The 16,895-nt window shown below is 38.0% G+C and overlaps 2 protein-coding genes across 3 annotated transcripts; both read left to right on the top strand.

Moving 5' to 3' along the window:
• The first annotated feature begins 11,109 nt into the window (after window positions 1–11,109).
• LOC113507209 lies at window positions 11,110–14,205 on the top strand. Of its 2 annotated transcripts, none has more exons than XM_026890069.1 (3): window positions 11,110–12,100; window positions 13,406–13,654; window positions 13,870–14,205. In XM_026890069.1, the coding sequence occupies exons 2-3, from the start codon at window positions 13,439–13,441 to the stop codon at window positions 14,062–14,064; spliced, it is 411 nt and encodes a 136-aa protein (XP_026745870.1). In that variant the 5' UTR covers window positions 11,110–12,100; window positions 13,406–13,438; the 3' UTR covers window positions 14,065–14,205. The 2 variants fall into 2 exon arrangements, with proteins under 2 accessions (XP_026745870.1, XP_026745869.1); XM_026890068.1 differs by lacking the exon at window positions 11,110–12,100 and adding an exon at window positions 12,852–13,162.
• A 24-nt stretch (window positions 14,206–14,229) lies between these two features.
• On the top strand, window positions 14,230–15,099 carry LOC113507208 (probable phospholipid-transporting ATPase IA). The gene is made up of 2 exons (XM_026890067.1): window positions 14,230–14,369; window positions 14,792–15,099. The coding sequence occupies exons 1-2, from the start codon at window positions 14,361–14,363 to the stop codon at window positions 15,029–15,031; spliced, it is 249 nt and encodes an 82-aa protein (XP_026745868.1). The 5' UTR covers window positions 14,230–14,360; the 3' UTR covers window positions 15,032–15,099.
• Window positions 15,100–16,895: the final 1,796 nt, after the last annotated feature.

The raw sequence follows: 16,895 nt of genomic DNA, 5'->3' as shown, positions 1-16,895 counted from the left end.
GCCTTACATTACTATTAATATGTAATTAATGTCACTGATTTCATAGTATAGTATACGATAAAAAAATAATCTATTCTATTCTTTCATATAGGTAAGCTATACCTGAACCTATTCAAAAGAACACAAATACCTCTAAATCATTTTGACGTATTACACGTGCTGCTATTTGCGAACGAAAGCCCTAATTCATAATCGAAAATGATCAATATCTCTGTCAAACTATTTATTGTATCCTTTTAACCCTCAAAATGCACTCGCGGAACCTTTGTTAACATAAGCCTGCATCTAACGCATACTGCTCGTTAGGTTAATCAATGAGAAACAATGGTTAGTTAACGCGACACCAAAATGTGCTGGTGTTTTGAATGGAATTTAATCAAATACTGTCACGTTTTAGCAATTTAGTTGACATATATAAATATTGAGAAGTAAACGAGTGTTTGGTTGTTTGTCTAGCCTAGGAGATAATGTTTTCTTTACTCACTCACTTATAAGACTTTGGGATATCTAAATAAGGTTTACTCTAAGTAAGCAATTTAAAGGTTTGGGTTAATTATGAATAGCATGATGCAGGGCTGGCGATATGTCTCTATGAATATATCTTGAATATATATTTTATTTTGATTTTAAATTTTCACACTATTTGAATGTAAAAAGAAAGTTTAGTAAATTTCTTCTAGTCAGATAATAATCTTTAATTATTGGCTACAAGAAACTGGCAGAAATCATTTTAAATAATAGAATATCGGAAATATATAATTAATATCCGATGTCTTTAGTAAAAAATGAAATGATAAAACGGAACATTTTATGTATATGAAACCCAATTACAATTATATTTAATTCAACAAAATTTAATTAAGTCAACTGTCACAAACAATAAATCTAATACGAATTGATCTGTCGATGAATTTATCGCCATTTTCCAGAACTAGTGGTCCATGAAATTACAATTTCGATGACAATATTTTATGTTCGTCCTTTTGATTGGTGTTTCAATCACCTTCTGTTTCTCATTAATGTTTATTACTATAGTAATAAACCATCGGAGGATTTTATCTATAGACGTTTTAGGCCTATAAACGCCTGTAACATCTCAACGGGATCTGATACGATAATTAAGATGTATGCTGACGTCACAGCTCAAAAGAGGTCACAACAATACTGCAACGTGTGAAAACAAACTCTAGGTACATTTGAAATACTATTTTTGTCATGCTATCCAAAAACAAAGGGCAACCAATCAAAATCATTCAAAAATTCTGTCAGAACTGATTTATTTTTGCAATTCATTATTTGGCATGAAGCCCTTGTAGACGATTTGCATTTATCAAAATGGTAATGTTAAAGAATTGCTCAATTGTACTGACAAGTCCAAGTTACAGCAAGGCCCGACCAGCAACCGATGAGCAATCCGATTCATCTGAAGATTTTTATTTTGAAAGGTTTTTTTCCCTTTGATCAAATTCCAGTACCAATTTTTACGTTTTAGGCACAGGCTATCGCTTATAGGAGGTCACAACCTAATGGCTTTGTTATTCTAGCTCAAATATGAGTTAATAAAGCTTTATTTGTTTGTTCCGTATTAAATTGTATTAATACTGTTATATGGCAGTATTATTACAAAATTATGGTAGGTAATATCCATTCCACTTAATATGAATTCTTTATGTTTGTCGGAACACTTATGATAAAACGAATATTTGGTTTAATTTAATGGATTAGACATGCTTAATGTAAATAACCTTTGGTTGCTTACAAACCAAAAAATCTAGGTTATATGTTTTTTCTGTAATTAACTATAAGTGTTCTTAGTGAAATTCATTGAGTATCTCAAAGCACTAAAAAGTCAAAATCTATTTTTTCAAGCTAAAACCAAAAAGACAGCTTCATTTACCGTATTCTCGGTAACAAACTTTTACCGCGAACCTGTAGCCAGAATCTATATACTGCAAGTGTTGACAACCAAATTCTAACTACTTCTGTTTTTGTGGATAAAGTTTAATTACTTAAGCCGGAAATATAATTTAATTATTCAAACCTGAAAAGTGTTGACTGTAAATGCTTAACCCCTTAATATGCAAATGCTCTTTTAATAAAAGTGAGAGTGATTCATACCTAAGGGCGGTTTTCGACGCATTTGAATACCGCAATGCCCAATCTTAATGTCACCTCAAGTTACAATTGAATATTCACACGCAACTTGTAAATGTCAGAGACCACATATCGGCCACAGCTGAGCCCAAACGCCGATATATTTCTTTCAGTAATTTCATTAATGGCCACAAATAACATTCAATGTTAAAATTTATGGAGCGTAAATGTTTTACGTACATTTTTTATAGTGCCTTTCAAGAAAATAACAGGCATTTGAAGACAAAGCGCTTTTTTCTAGTTTTCCTCATCGAATAAGGCCGAATGTATTCTCTAGACCCAGACCCGGGCCTGTTGGTCTAGTGGTTAGTGACCCTGACTGCTATACCGGAGGTCGTGGGTTCGATTCCCGCCCAGGACAAATGTTGTGTGATGAGCATGATCATTTGTTCCGGTGTCTGGGTGTAATTTATCTATAATATGTATGTATTTAGAAATATAATAAGTAAGTTTATCAGTTGTCTGGTTACCATAACACAAGCTCTGCTTAGCTTGGGATCAGATAACCGTGTGTGAGTTGTCCCATGATATAAAAAAAAAATATTATAAAAAAAAATGGGTTGGGTGTAAAAATCCTTTCCAATCTGAACCTCTAAAAGAATGGAATAAACAATAGTACCTTCGTGGAGCGTTCCTTATTATTTAAGAGGACCTGAATGTTTAATGCATGAACAGAAATTTATACGATAGACTGGATAATGTGAGTGGTATCATTCGGATGATTGCGTTTATGCACTAGTTTAATTCCAAGACCAGTTGTATTGGTTCGCTCCGAAGAAACGTAGGCAGGAATGGCGCATCATTATACATTTATGAATGAAAAGTACAATGAAATGATGGGAAAATTATTCTAAATTTAAATCCTGACTGGAGCACTTAAGATGAAAGAAAACGTCGGCAGAAATTTTATTTAACTATTACAATATATCAATCACCAATAAATGCTGACCTATTTGTGACTTACTGGGAAAGAGTTGATAGCTGGTAAAAAGTTAACTACAACATTTTTAGCCGCGCGAACTTTAAGTATCCCATGTTAGCATATACCTAAGGTAGCAGGTGAAATTCAAAAGTTTCGCCACAGCTGGTCATACATGCAACATATGCATGCATACAAAGTCTCCTTCCTTCATCCATGATATGACAAGTTGGAAGTTCCTAGCACCTGGTGTTTAGTTCTTGACTTCGGATAATGTTTAGCTTTTCCCATTACGATGTTATAAGTGTCCAGGTGGAAACTCCATATGGCACTTTGTAGGCCAAAGTAGGGTCATAAATAAACCCGATAAATTTGTCCCGGCAAACAGTTATAACACGAAGGCTGAGAGCTAAAAGTCAGGTAGTAGGCATATATACTTACCTACCTTCTAATATAAAGCAGAGATAAGGCTAAAAAGATTTATACGTCGATTTTGGGTAGATACGTAGCGATCCGGTTATACCATAACTAATTTCGGAAAAATGGAAATGAGATTATCCCTTTACTGATAACGTCGGGTCTATTTTGATTGATACTTATTTCCTCTATGCGTGTTTAATTTTGGCTCACTGATTTTTTGGGGTCGAAATTTATTTTGATGGTAAAGGTGTCACAGTAGTTGGCGTGCTGGCCTAGCTGTTGATGAATGAATTTGTATTCATAGTGCGGACGTATTTGGTGCATTTTCAATCCTAAGCAGGTTAAGTGCTAGTGTGACTTTTTACAAACTTGCATGTATTTTTTTTATTCTTCTTAGACACCACTGAGAAATGGTGAAGAAAATTATCTGAAAGAATCCTGTTCCAAATATTGGCACCTGATATTGGCAGGTATCTAGCGTGGTGATCAATGCTTAACCTTCCCATTGTAGATATAGCATAGGCAGGAGGCATATGTTCTTGCTCTATGCTGGTTCAGGAATAGGCTGTTTCCATCCCCTGAATTATAATTATTAGAAATTTAGTATGTCCAACTTTTGCATTATACAAAAAAAATATAATATCCCACACAATATACGCAATCACATATTTCTCAAGCAACATTTTTATGGGTGCCGTTAAGGTAAACGTCCGCACGTACCGACTACTCGATACCGACCATATACAAGTTAACAACTTCATAAATTTTATAACTTGCTATCAATAAGAACACGTTGAGGATAAATATTTTATGTGTGATTTTTATTACGCGACTTGTAGTGACGTAAAGATAGGCAGGTGAGCCATTAGTGAGCCTTTCAATGAGTCTAAAGAGGTGAGTTTCTTATTTATTACAACTAAACATAAATAGTAATGTTTACATAATTTTTTGTTTTCCGTACCCAAAAGGTTAAAACGGAATCCTTACAAAGGCACCGCTGACAGTCTGCAACAAAAGAACCGTGATAGCTAAACAGTTAAAATTATCATGGATCATGTTTTTCCCTCGCCGCTATAACAACAAATAGCAAGAAAAAAACAATAACAAGAACTAAAAATAAAAAATGGGGTTAAGCAATTGTTACTAAGTTCATAAAATGATTTAAGTGACCTCACTGATTTGTTTTATTCGTATGTAATATTTTTAGTTCAGGAAAGTTATTGAACAAATATGAGTCATTATAGCTCTGTATGTTAATTTCAAGTTATGTTTGATTTTCATTGACCTGACAAATTGTCACTGACTACTTAAATAGGCAGCAACTAACTGTTAAACTTACCTTTACAAAAAATTTATCAATATAAAACTCAATACAATACACTCTCACCCAACATCCTATGATCTCGAAAGTCCGCACAACTAATGAGTCAGAAGTCGCAAACCTTTTGAAAACTTTATATCAGTAAACACGGAGGTATTTTGTCGGTGTCACAAATATTCGAGGTAACTTAAAGTTGTAGTTTCATGTGAGGTGGGTACCCCGCGATCCTAATCTCGTCGCTTGAATAGGGACAAGCTGAAAGGGAAAAATTATGGGATCAATTTCCCTGAATGTTAAATGAACAAATTACGTTTTACACGTAACAGGCCTGCTATAGAATAAGGTTTTATGTTGGGATGTAGGGATGCTGGAATGTTTATTATGTTCATTGTTTTGATGTTACTAAACCATGAAACACATATCACGACTCTTATCCCTGAAGGGTAGACAGATATCATGGGTACATTATGCTTTGTTTTTGAATGCTTGTATGAAAGTTTTATATGGCATGCGAAATAATATGAAGGTTGATAGTGTTTTGTTGGTTTTTTTTTTTACAGTTAAACTAAAAACAATACGTTGTAACTTAAATGAGAAAACCTCCTTTATTGTATTCACTTTTATACACTTTCTGTGAAACCTGGGTTCTAAATCCCTAAAAGGAAACCTATTTGGAGTCCTAAGCTATGTCAAACTAGGTCAAGTACTTGCTTCTTTAATTATCTCGTCCAAAAAAAGAAAACAAACAATAAAAGGTGCTACAAAAACAATACTCAGCCGTACATTTATTAAAAAATAAGTATCTTTTCCAAGACAAAGCAATGTTGCTGACATTGTTTAAAAATTGACTGGCTGTAATCACTGAATCGGAAATATCTTTAGGGTGCGTAGAAACAAAGTAACGACATCTTTAACGAGGGTGTTGAGAGACAAAAAAATGTTTTCCACCGATTGGATGGGTGTCGTTATAAAATGTCTGCCTCAGTGAGTGTGTCGCTACGTAACAATACTTTTGTTTTTGCGAGGTTTCACTATTTTGAATAAAGTGTGTTCAAGTGCTCAGATAATCTTGATACGATTTTAGTATGAGCCCTGTTTGCAATGGATAAACCGAAATATTGAAAATAAGATAATTAAAAATTACATAAATTAAAAAGAAACAAAGCCACGAATAAGTAATAGAAGTAATAATAATTAATAAGAGTAAGTCTTTGTGTAAATACAATTTTAACTAGTTGGAAAAACAAACAATAAAAAACACTGATTACAATTTAACACATGATTAAGACCATCGCTAAAAGTAGCGTAATAAATAGTGAAGTACCTATCTTACATGTTCAAAAACACACACAGGATCACTTAAATCAGGGCACCGCACACAAGGAGGGAAAACATTTTATTAAGTTAAATAATAATTAAAACCCTCACGCTATTTAATATACGTGTTTACGGCAGTGTGACGTGTTGGGTGCGGCGTACGAACATGTTTAATTGAAAATTGTCACGCGACATTGCCGCCTGTTATTTATAACAATATATCGGGATGTTGAACAGAAGGTTCATAGTAGAAAATAAAGCCAGAATATTATTGACACAATTTGTAAAAAAATGGAATTCATTTTTTTTAATCCCACTCTAAGGAGATCGTTTCTTCGTGTCGCGAGGGGTTTCACGAACACGCAACATGAACCAAGACACCCAGATTCAGGACACGCATTTGTGTTTGCACTATCGAACTCACGACGTCGTGCTATTTTTGTCCCGCTAACTTTGAGGGGTGTATTTTTTAATAAATTTTATTTTCTTTCTCCTGTTTATACGGAACCCTCAGTCTCGCGAGTCTGACTCGTACTTGACTGGTTGTACAAACGCTTACCTGTAACTTTAAAATAAGTAAGTACCCATTAAGCATATTCATTTCCTAGCTTTTTTTCTACCCTTTAAGCATGTCATATTTTCATATCATCTTAGTTTTTCTGTTAATATCTTCGTCGTTGTCAAGCACCGGCCATTAAACAGGTAACATAGAAGAAAGAAATACCCACAATAATTCTGCTCTGCAATTGCACAGTGACTCCCATCATTTGACGTATATGGGTCGGAACTATCACGTGTAACGTTTTCATTCTCGCTAATGTCACTTTCGCTTTATGTCTGGCCTCGGATACTTATTTATCATCTCGAGGGTCGAATGCGAATCCTTTAGTGGGAGTCTCATCATTTTTATATCACAGAGTTAAGCGGATACTTAAGTGTAGTAAATGCTTTAAGGGTTTGTGTTGTGTTTTGTAACAGTATAGTATTTTGAATATTTTTTATATACTTCTGTTTTATTTTATTGTGAATTACGTTGGTATTGATTTAAAGACTAACATAGTTACTTAAGTTGTCCCTAAGAAAATGACCTGGTTTGAAGTGACCCCAAAAAAGTGCCGGTTTCCTCACTATCATAATTTATAAAAAACCGATAATTTATTTTTTAATGTGGACATAAATTTTAAATCAATGCACGCACACAGTGGGTTTTTATTAATGACCTCGACCAGACTCTCACTGAAAATCATCATTATAAGTATATCTTGATACCTAGATTAGACCATAATCAAGTGCCTTATTCGCTCCTAAGATACAATAATGTCGTACGATCAACGTTAATCGTTACACGAAATCTTTTATCGATAATCTTGACAGTATTGTTGAAGATAGAACGTGCTTAAGTACCTATGTGTAATGCCTTGACTTTTTATATTATTTTTATAGAATTATAAGGATACAATAATGAACATAAAATCGATTGAAAAAAAAAACATATCCGTCGTGTGACGCTCGACAGAAATTATAAATGCTAAATATAGTATAATAATAATGAAAATCTACAACTTTTATAGAGCTTTCAACTTTTCGTGTTATAAGTTCCTTACATCTAATAAACATACATATACATATATTTCGTGGGAATCGAACCCACTACTTCCGGTATAGTACTCAGGGCTATGGTCAGACAAGGTTTGTACGTCTACAAAAGTAGAACTGCAAGTATAGCTACTAAGTCCCTAATACCATTACTTTTTGAACCAACATTTTCGACCCACCCTGTAGGTCCTCTATCTTTAGTATAAACAAAATATTCCGTATTTTGCTGATCCCCTTCAAAACTGATGTTAAACATTCTCGCTTATAAAGCAGTTTGGACCTTAAACGGGTATATGCGATCATCCAATCATGGGCTGAACCATCTTATTTGACGGAGATAAAGGCTATAGATCGATCGATTTTCTTTGTGTATACCGAAACAAAGAAATGTAGTAGGAAGTGGCTCTTATTCTATGCATACGTGTTACCATTTGGAGGTAACGATCTACATTTTTATATGAGAAATAAAAAAAATTTCGTTCTTTCCAAAATAATTAGAAGAATTAAAGTGTGTGCACTAATGATAAGGGTTGAGTTGCCGACGAGGTAGACTTAAGATTACCTACGACGTTGTGTGAATTTTGCCAACGGCGGCTACCCATACATAGATCAGTATAAAAGTCATAGTTTCTGGCTTTTCAAAATCTTTGTCCTTACTTTATGTAACACCTATTCTAACGATCTATTATATTAAGATTTAAGTATTGGAACACGGGATCCAGTACTTAATTTCACCCACTGTATGTGTCGTGTTCGCGTAAAGTGAAGGTTGACCAATAAACAAATTATGTTTTTACGCTTTGTTTTTACGTCACAGAATAAATGCATTTTAATGACGCACTATACTTACTCTAGTTGACCTTTTTGACAGGATGGAAATGGCGCTTGAAGTGATGGATCAGTAATAGTTTTAAAATCTCGAAATAATTTTAGTTTAATTAAAATACTGCCCGTGTTTAGTTGTTACGATTCTAATTTATTTCGTAGTGACGTGTCTCGTAATCTTTCTGTTATTCGTTCACTTATCTTGCATCATAATCCTGGGTTTGTCTTTCGTCGAGGGTTTTTTTCATATATTTTACTTGTTTTACTACGTTCAATCGTAATTTTCTACGATTTACCTACAGCAAGAGAAAATTATACACTTTCGGACCCAAAGAGACACGTGTCCACCTCGCATGTGTGCACCATAACTAGCATGCTTTCACTCTGCGATGGTCTAATCTTATCGGCTCATAAGTGGTGTATTTAATTAATCTTTACTATGGAGTACATATTGCTCTTCAACGACAATAGTGCTCTTACACGACTTAGCTAATTGTATTACCAAATGTTTGCAATCGTTTTGTAATCCAGTAACGAAGAAAAAAATACTTCATATAGGTGTTGGTAGGAAAATTTGTTCCTATCAAATTAATTTGTCGAATAATTATCTTCATCATCATTATGTGGTCGGCATGTATTCCGTGTGAGATCCCCTCGCCTTATGCTGACAGAGATCCCGAGGTGCGTCTATAGCGTCGCGGCGGGCGCCTGACGTCACGCGGCGCCGGCCTTGGGCCTCGGGTATACATCTCGCGCAACACCCTAAATTATCACTGCACGCTTCACCGGAACCGACTGTCTATGGCTGTAGCGGTTCCTTTTATTAACCCCCGACGCAAAAACCACGGGGTGTTATAAGTTTGTATTACGTTAGAATACATTTTTGTCAGAGCCAAAAGTCAACAAAAAATCGCACCTTTTTTGACATGTTAGGCTGTATTAAAAAATGAATAAATTTTTTGTAAAGTAGTATTTTAGTTGTGTAGTTTCTATCATTATTTTACCCGAATGTGCCATATTAATATTAAAATAAAATTGTTAAATAATTAAAAAGTGTTTGGGCGCTGAAAATTTAAATAAATAAAAGAAGTGTAAAATTGTTTGGATATGCCTAGTTGCAAAGATTTAGGTCGCTCGCAGATTGCTGCAATTGGCATCAATGGACCGTTATAGTGCGCTCCGCGGGCCTTAAGGACCGGAAGGAAGTCCACGTCGTGCGGGTGATGCGTGCCGTCGCCGCGCCGCGTCGTCAGAGCGCGCGTCACCACCACACTTAATGTGGCGGTGACGTTATTCACTAGCGTTTGTCGTGCAGTGACGTCTGTATCATCGGAACTGCTTTCCAGTGATGACCGGTCATTGCGAATTGGAACCTATCCGGCCTATCCCACTAATATTATAAAGGCGAAAGGGCAAGGTAAGGGCAGGTTACGATTTATTACGAGAAAATATCTTATTTCCTAATCACGCGGACGAAGTCGCGGGTAAGAGCTGGTTTCAATTTATATGTGGACGTTAAATCGATCCTTTTAATTAATCAACATTTCAAGTGTTCTTGTAAGTACTTTTGCTGTTAACGAGTCTGATTAATGGCAGTCTAAATATCGCTATGTATGGTGCGAACAGGCTGTAGATATGACGTCAGCAAGCACTGAGGGCGCCGCCCACGCATCCCTGACGGACCCGTTTTACTGGGAGTGCTGGCGTGCTAGTTGTGGTACTGGTGAATGCGAGCCCGGGCCGGCGCCACCACGTGACTCACAGCACTCAGCATCTCCTGGTGACCGGTGAGCTACAACAGACAATGCGATTGTTATCGACAGACTGAACGTAATGCATCACTCACTACTACGCGGTTGTGACGACACCTTTGTTTTATTTCCCTTGACTATTATGATCAAGGTTAAATCATGGTCATATTACGTCACCGCCCACCGGTCGGCAAACACCTGGAGTTATTGGATTTCCATCATAACTGCGTGATACGCTAGTAATACCTGCTGGTACCCGCATAGAATCTTCATTCAATTTTTAATTCTTCAAATTCCAGACATATTTAACTAATTGCTGAAAATCGGCCGCAAATCATTTATCGATAAGCAAGGAAAATCAAAAACGTATTTATAGATTTCCGATGAAATAAAAGCAATACCTAATACCTATATCCCGTAGTGTATAATTTGAATTTACTTACTTAGTTGAATAAACTAAGTAACAGTTGATTACCTATGTTTGCGTGAACGATTGTGTTTCTGTTAACCTACTAAGTAGTCAATCTGAAATGCTGCACCTGTACAAGCGGTTATTGTATCTGTATGGTACACTTTTTCTTTATAAATATTACAAACATTGTGATTCATAATTGGTTGTTATAGGTTTAACCAACGTGTAATTTTAACTGACAATAATACGCGAGCCGTGTTAAGACTGCGTGATAGATAAAAACGAAAGTTCCGATAGTACAGTAGGTGCCTACACAGTAATAAATAGAGCCCTGTCTGGTCGTCCGTGACGCGGCGCGCGGCGGGCGCGCGGCGGGCGCGTGGCGCCGCCGCGCACAAGTAGGGCGCGAGGGTGCCGGCGCGCGGCGCGGCCTGACTCCTGCCGCTGACATCACTGCACACAGCCGTCGCGCCGCTGCCACCCCTCGAAGCTTTCCGCTTTAAATATTCTTAATAAGCCTAAACTGAATTCAGTCTCAAACTTCACGCCCTATTTTCTTATTGGAGGTCCCGTGGCCTACGTAAAACAACGTTCATTGGTTTGGTATTCCTAATTGTTGTTGATTCACTGTTAATCAAATAATCTTATTATAATACGATTTATACTGAAAATCTGAAAATGGTATTAGTTGAAAGTGGCGTATTGAAACCACGCGTTACGCTTACATGCAGGAGGCTCAACTCCGGCCTACTTAGAATCTGTAATGAAACCTCTTCTCACAGACCGATAGTAATAACCTCAATCGGGACTAACTCTGCGACTAAACAAATAAAGCAAAGGATGATAACATCATCCTTTAACAGAAACAAAAACAAGTTACTTAGATTCGGGACGCCATCGCGCCATCGCAAAGCAGACTAAATAGCTTTAAGCCTCTTTAACATCTTTTGTAACATTATGGAATGCAAATAAATATATGAAATATGTATTGCGTTTGCCTAGACAAAAACATTTTGAGAACATCTCTGCCCGTTGTGAAATGTAAATGTTCGGAGTCAGTCGACCGATAACAAGTGCGATTCATTGCGCTTAGTAATCATGATGTTGTATTAGTGTCGGCACTCGAGGCGGCTCCGCAGCGCGGCTCGCTGTCGAGTAGCTCCAGTAAGAGGGCTCGAGTGCTCTCGGGCCCGCCACTTTGACATTAATACAGAGACAATTTCTGTAGCTTATAACTATTTAAACACTATATAGTTATTGCTAACTTGCCAACATTCTGTAACGCACAAACTAGTTTTAAGTTCGTGCTGTTTTACGATTAACAATACCTACAATAACTCTGCTTCGTCGCTAATCAGGACGCACTGACAGCCAGTAATTATATTGTAAGTAATTGTATCTCGCTAATTAGCAGCGGCAGCTTTCTCTTAATTGAATGAGTGTGTGTTAACATGTGTGAATCATACATTGAACGAGGGAACAATAGTAAGTTGGTAACTGTGTGTGGGGTCGACAACCGAGCGACGTCTTTGACGAAGGGCTCACCACTTGTAAGCCGACGATGAATCATATATGTACTACATTTTCTATATTACTAGACATATTGACTTGAGTGTGACGAATATTAAACATTTGGAGCTCGATTTGTCAATGAATAACTTTACGTTATACACTCAAATGAAGCTGTGACTCACTCTTGTATTTATCATTCCACCCCAGAGGACACGAACGTTCGAGAACAATCTCTAAATGTTTATCACTCCCATATATTTATATATTGTAAACATCCAAATTATATTTTTTGATTATTCAAATGTACGTTTTGACGTCATTATTACAGAAATCTTTGTCTTCAACTTTAAAAACGAAAATTCAATTTTATTTGAATACTGCGCAACAGCCTGATTAAGTCCATTATGTAAATATATGTGAGAACAGCGAAATAGAAGTCGTCCGGAGGTCCGCCCCCGACTGGACTCTGTATCAACCGGTTTGTCTACACTCTACGCTCAGCGCTACGGTGATCAGTACATTGACAAGTTGTTCCACCAGTGCGAGGTATTTTAGCTATGCCGTAGTCGAAACCGGATCACTAGGTGTGTATGATGATTAACATTGAAAACATTTAAATGCTTGTCACTCGTGACGTGTCATCAATACTTTTTCAAATTGTTTTAATTCCAAAACAATGGGTGTTGTTGTCCACAAGTATCATCAAACAATAATACAGTATGTGCGAGAGCGGGGCTGTTGTTATCACCTGGCAGCGGTCGCGTGCGGCCATCTGTTTGGCGGTGACGTCGCAGCTTGTTTACTACGCGGCTAAAAATAAACAATTAAGTTCCCACTACAGACGCCCCCGCCGCGCGCCGCGCGCCAACTCGCTGCGCGATACTGCTCACAAAGCTCCTTTCTTATGCCGTGCTCACTAATCAGCCAGTCTTTGGGTATTATGTATTTCTCATTGACAACTGCATTATTGTCCAATTGTGGGATATTCGCTATGTTATTAATAAGCTTTTCAGTTAAAACAAAATGACGTCCACGAATTTAAATTGAACAAGCGAATGCACAAAGCGACAACAACAAATCTTGCCTCACGAGGCTATGCAAGTGCTGACATCTATCTGAGCGGCGTGGAAACTCTGGCTACGATAGACATTGAATTTATTATTTGTGTAATGTTCCAGCAAACGTCTCTGTCGACGAAGGTGGCGCAGCGCATGTCATTCGGTCTGCTGGGCGGCAAGACGGCGGCGCGCTGCGAGTTCGTGCGCATGAAGGGCCCGAGCGGCAAGGGCCACGCCGAGATGGCGGTGTCGCGGCCGCACGGCGCCGGGCTCGACACGCCCAGCTCCGAGCCCGGCCTGGCCGCCACCGACATGTGGGACTCCGACTGGGAGGACGACCCCGAGGACATGCTCGTCTACAGGCACCAGGTACGCAACGCACACAGCAGGAGCCTGGCTTAGAGGGCAGTACCCTTGTACTGTACTCTAAACATAAACTACCTATTTCGTTCCTCTTCTCATAAATATATTTTAAAATGTTTAGGCTTCATTATTAGTTTTGAGTTTTCGTTGGTACGCCGACGTGCTAGAAATTTAACAGCAATTCGATCACAGTCAATATGATAGCATGTATAATTATCCAGCGGCGGCTAAGCGACCCTAGCGCCAACATCCATAACTTCGTGCGCGGCGGGTGGCGCACGCGCGACCCGCGCGAGCCGCGCGACAAGAGCCGCTCCGAGAACGAGGGCCTGGACGCGCTCGGCAGCGGCCTGGCGGAGGTGGAGGCGGGGGACCTGCGCGACGGTGAGCAACACTTACTGATTACTCTTCATTGATGTCAGTGTCAATAACAATCGAAATTCGTAACGGCAAATTGAAATTCTTTCGATCTCAATGAAGACGTTTAATGGATCTGATTGGATAAATTAATATGACATTGAATGTTCTTGGTCAATGACTCGAATATGTTCCATTGAGAGAATTTTTTTGTTGTTAATGAACAATACTCGTGTGATCCAGGTCGGGTCAGATCCTGTTCGAGCGGTGGACGATAGGGTTCTACAACGTGATATTCACCGCGCTGCCGCCGTTCGCCATCGGTCTCTTCGATAAACTCTGTTCGCCTGAAATTATGTTAAGGGTGAGTAAAGAGTCACTACTATAGAACGACACTCGAAAGTCGACCTTAAGTGTCATGTGGTTGAGTATAAAACGGAATACATCAACATCAAAATCAAAATTTTATATTTCAAATAGGCTGTTTTCCAGACACTTTTAAAACGTTACAGTAGTGACTCGCACGGCTTCAAAGTGTCAATCTTTTTCAGAAAAACCGGCAAAAAACTTCATTAGTTACTCTTTTAAAAATAAAAAGTATTATAATAATTAATGTCTGAAAAAACAGTAGTGTCGTGTGCTGTTATATATTTTTGAACTCTGGTATCTGCCGTTTTGCATTTTGATCTATTCTGCAACAATATTCATCTAAAGGCTTTATAAGAATGACTATAGAATATAAGCTACCTGAGCAAAATGCTTGAACCCCCCGTCCGTGTGTGGCAGCACCCGATCCTGTACATCCCGTCGCAGCAGGGGCTGCTGTTCAACGTGCGCGTGTTCTGGGTGTGGGCCAGCAACGCGCTGCTGCACTCCGTGCTGCTGTTCTGGCTGCCGATGCTGCTGGCCAGCCACCACGTCCTGTGGCCCAACGCCCGGGACGGAGGGTACCTCGTCATGGGGAACTTCGTCTACACCGTGAGTCGAACCAACGTTATAGTCATATCAAGTATTCATGTTCTCTAGAACTTCAAATTTATCACGTAAGGTTTTCAGTTTTGAATATTAATTAAGATAAGCGACTTTTCAAATTCGGAATTAAAACAAATTTCTTGGCAAGAGTTTATAATCGTAAGAAATACAATTAAAATAGTCAAATTTTCTTAAAAATACGCTAAAAATTACACTAAAAGGACTATAAAACTAAATAATTTCGCACCTAGACGGTATAGAACACGTCTAGGGGTTGGACGGAGCCAAGGTACGCAGGTTAGGATCGAAAACCGCAAAGGAATACAAGATTTTTTCACAAAGTGATTTCGTTTGTATGGCGGTTTCGTACCCTACAGGTAACCTCGGTTCGTATTAGAATTTATACAAAATGAAAAATATCTCTAAAACTATAGATGCTAGCCGAACGGGTGAGGTGTCGTTGGAAGCGGCTCGGCGAGACCTATCCAACGGTGTATAAATGTAATATGGTGTTAGTGTAAATTTTTTAAGTTTTGGTTAAAAAACTGTTTTCTGGGTGCAAAAATTTCAATTATTTAAGCAGAAGTACGATATAAATGCCGAAACCGATAGAATCCAGTAGCACAACGTGTACCGGACACCAGCCCCGACAAGTTAGCAAATTTGGAATGCTAATAAGACTTACTAATTAACAAAAAACAATTAAAATAGTCAAATTTTCTTAAAAATACGCTAAAAATTACACTAAAAGGACTATAAAACTAAATAATTTCGCACCTAGACGGTATAGAACACGTCTAGGGGTTGGACGGAGCCAAGGTACGCAGGTTAGGATCGAAAACCGCAAAGGAATACAAGATTTTTTCACAAAGTGATTTCGTTTGTATGGCGGTTTCGTACCCTACAGGTAACCTCGGTTCGTATTAGAATTTATACAAAATGAAAAATATCTCTAAAACTATAGATGCTAGCCGAACGGGTGAGGTGTCGTTGGAAGCGGCTCGGCGAGACCTATCCAACGGTGTATAAATGTAATATGGTGTTAGTGTAAATTTTTAAGTTTTGGTTAAAAAACTGTTTTCTGGGTGCAAAAATTTCAATTATTTAAGCAGAAGTACGATATAAATGCCGAAACCGATAGAATCCAGTAGCACAACGTGTACCGGACACCAGCCCCGACAAGTTAGCAAATTTGGAATGCTAATAAGACTTACTAATTAACAAAAAACAATTAAAATAGTCAAATTTTCTTAAAAATACGCTAAAAATTACACTAAAAGGACTATAAAACTAAATAATTTCGCACCTAGACGGTATAGAACACGTCTAGGGGTTGGACGGAGCCAAGGTACGCAGGTTAGGATCGAAAACCGCAAAGGAATACAAGATTTTTTCACAAAGTGATTTCCAGTTAATATATCTTAGGTTTGACTCAGGAATCTTAAGCGTTGCCGCAGTTCGGGCTTGTAAAGTAACTCTTATTATTATGTCTTAAACATCTGGGCTTACTGACCTCGTCGAAGTTGTCCACCATGAAGCAGATGTGGGGATAAGTCATCTCCTCGCCCTCCCCCTTCGTGTCCATCTTGCGGCGACTCGGCGACGCGTACACCTGCGCACGTTACAACAACATTTATCTATCATCACTCAAACTTGGAGTTATTAAAAGAGACCATTGATTGCACGATAACTTGAACTTACCACGATTCATCAGCTCGATACCTGTTGACCAGTCTTACCGGAAAGTGAACTACTTATAATATGTAGTACATGTATGAAGGTTTATAGCAGACCCACTTTAGTTTGAGCAGCAGCTTTATAACGATGTCATTATTACTGCAACCAATTACCCCTGACCACATGCCGATAACTATTTTACCTTTAAATTATTATTACTTAGTTCTGCATTATAATGTGA

Source organism: Trichoplusia ni, unplaced genomic scaffold, assembly GCF_003590095.1.
Source record: "Trichoplusia ni isolate ovarian cell line Hi5 unplaced genomic scaffold, tn1 tig00001052, whole genome shotgun sequence".
In the NCBI taxonomy this organism is placed as follows: domain Eukaryota; kingdom Metazoa; phylum Arthropoda; class Insecta; order Lepidoptera; family Noctuidae; genus Trichoplusia; species Trichoplusia ni.
This window is presented reverse-complemented; position numbering and strand designations above follow the sequence as displayed.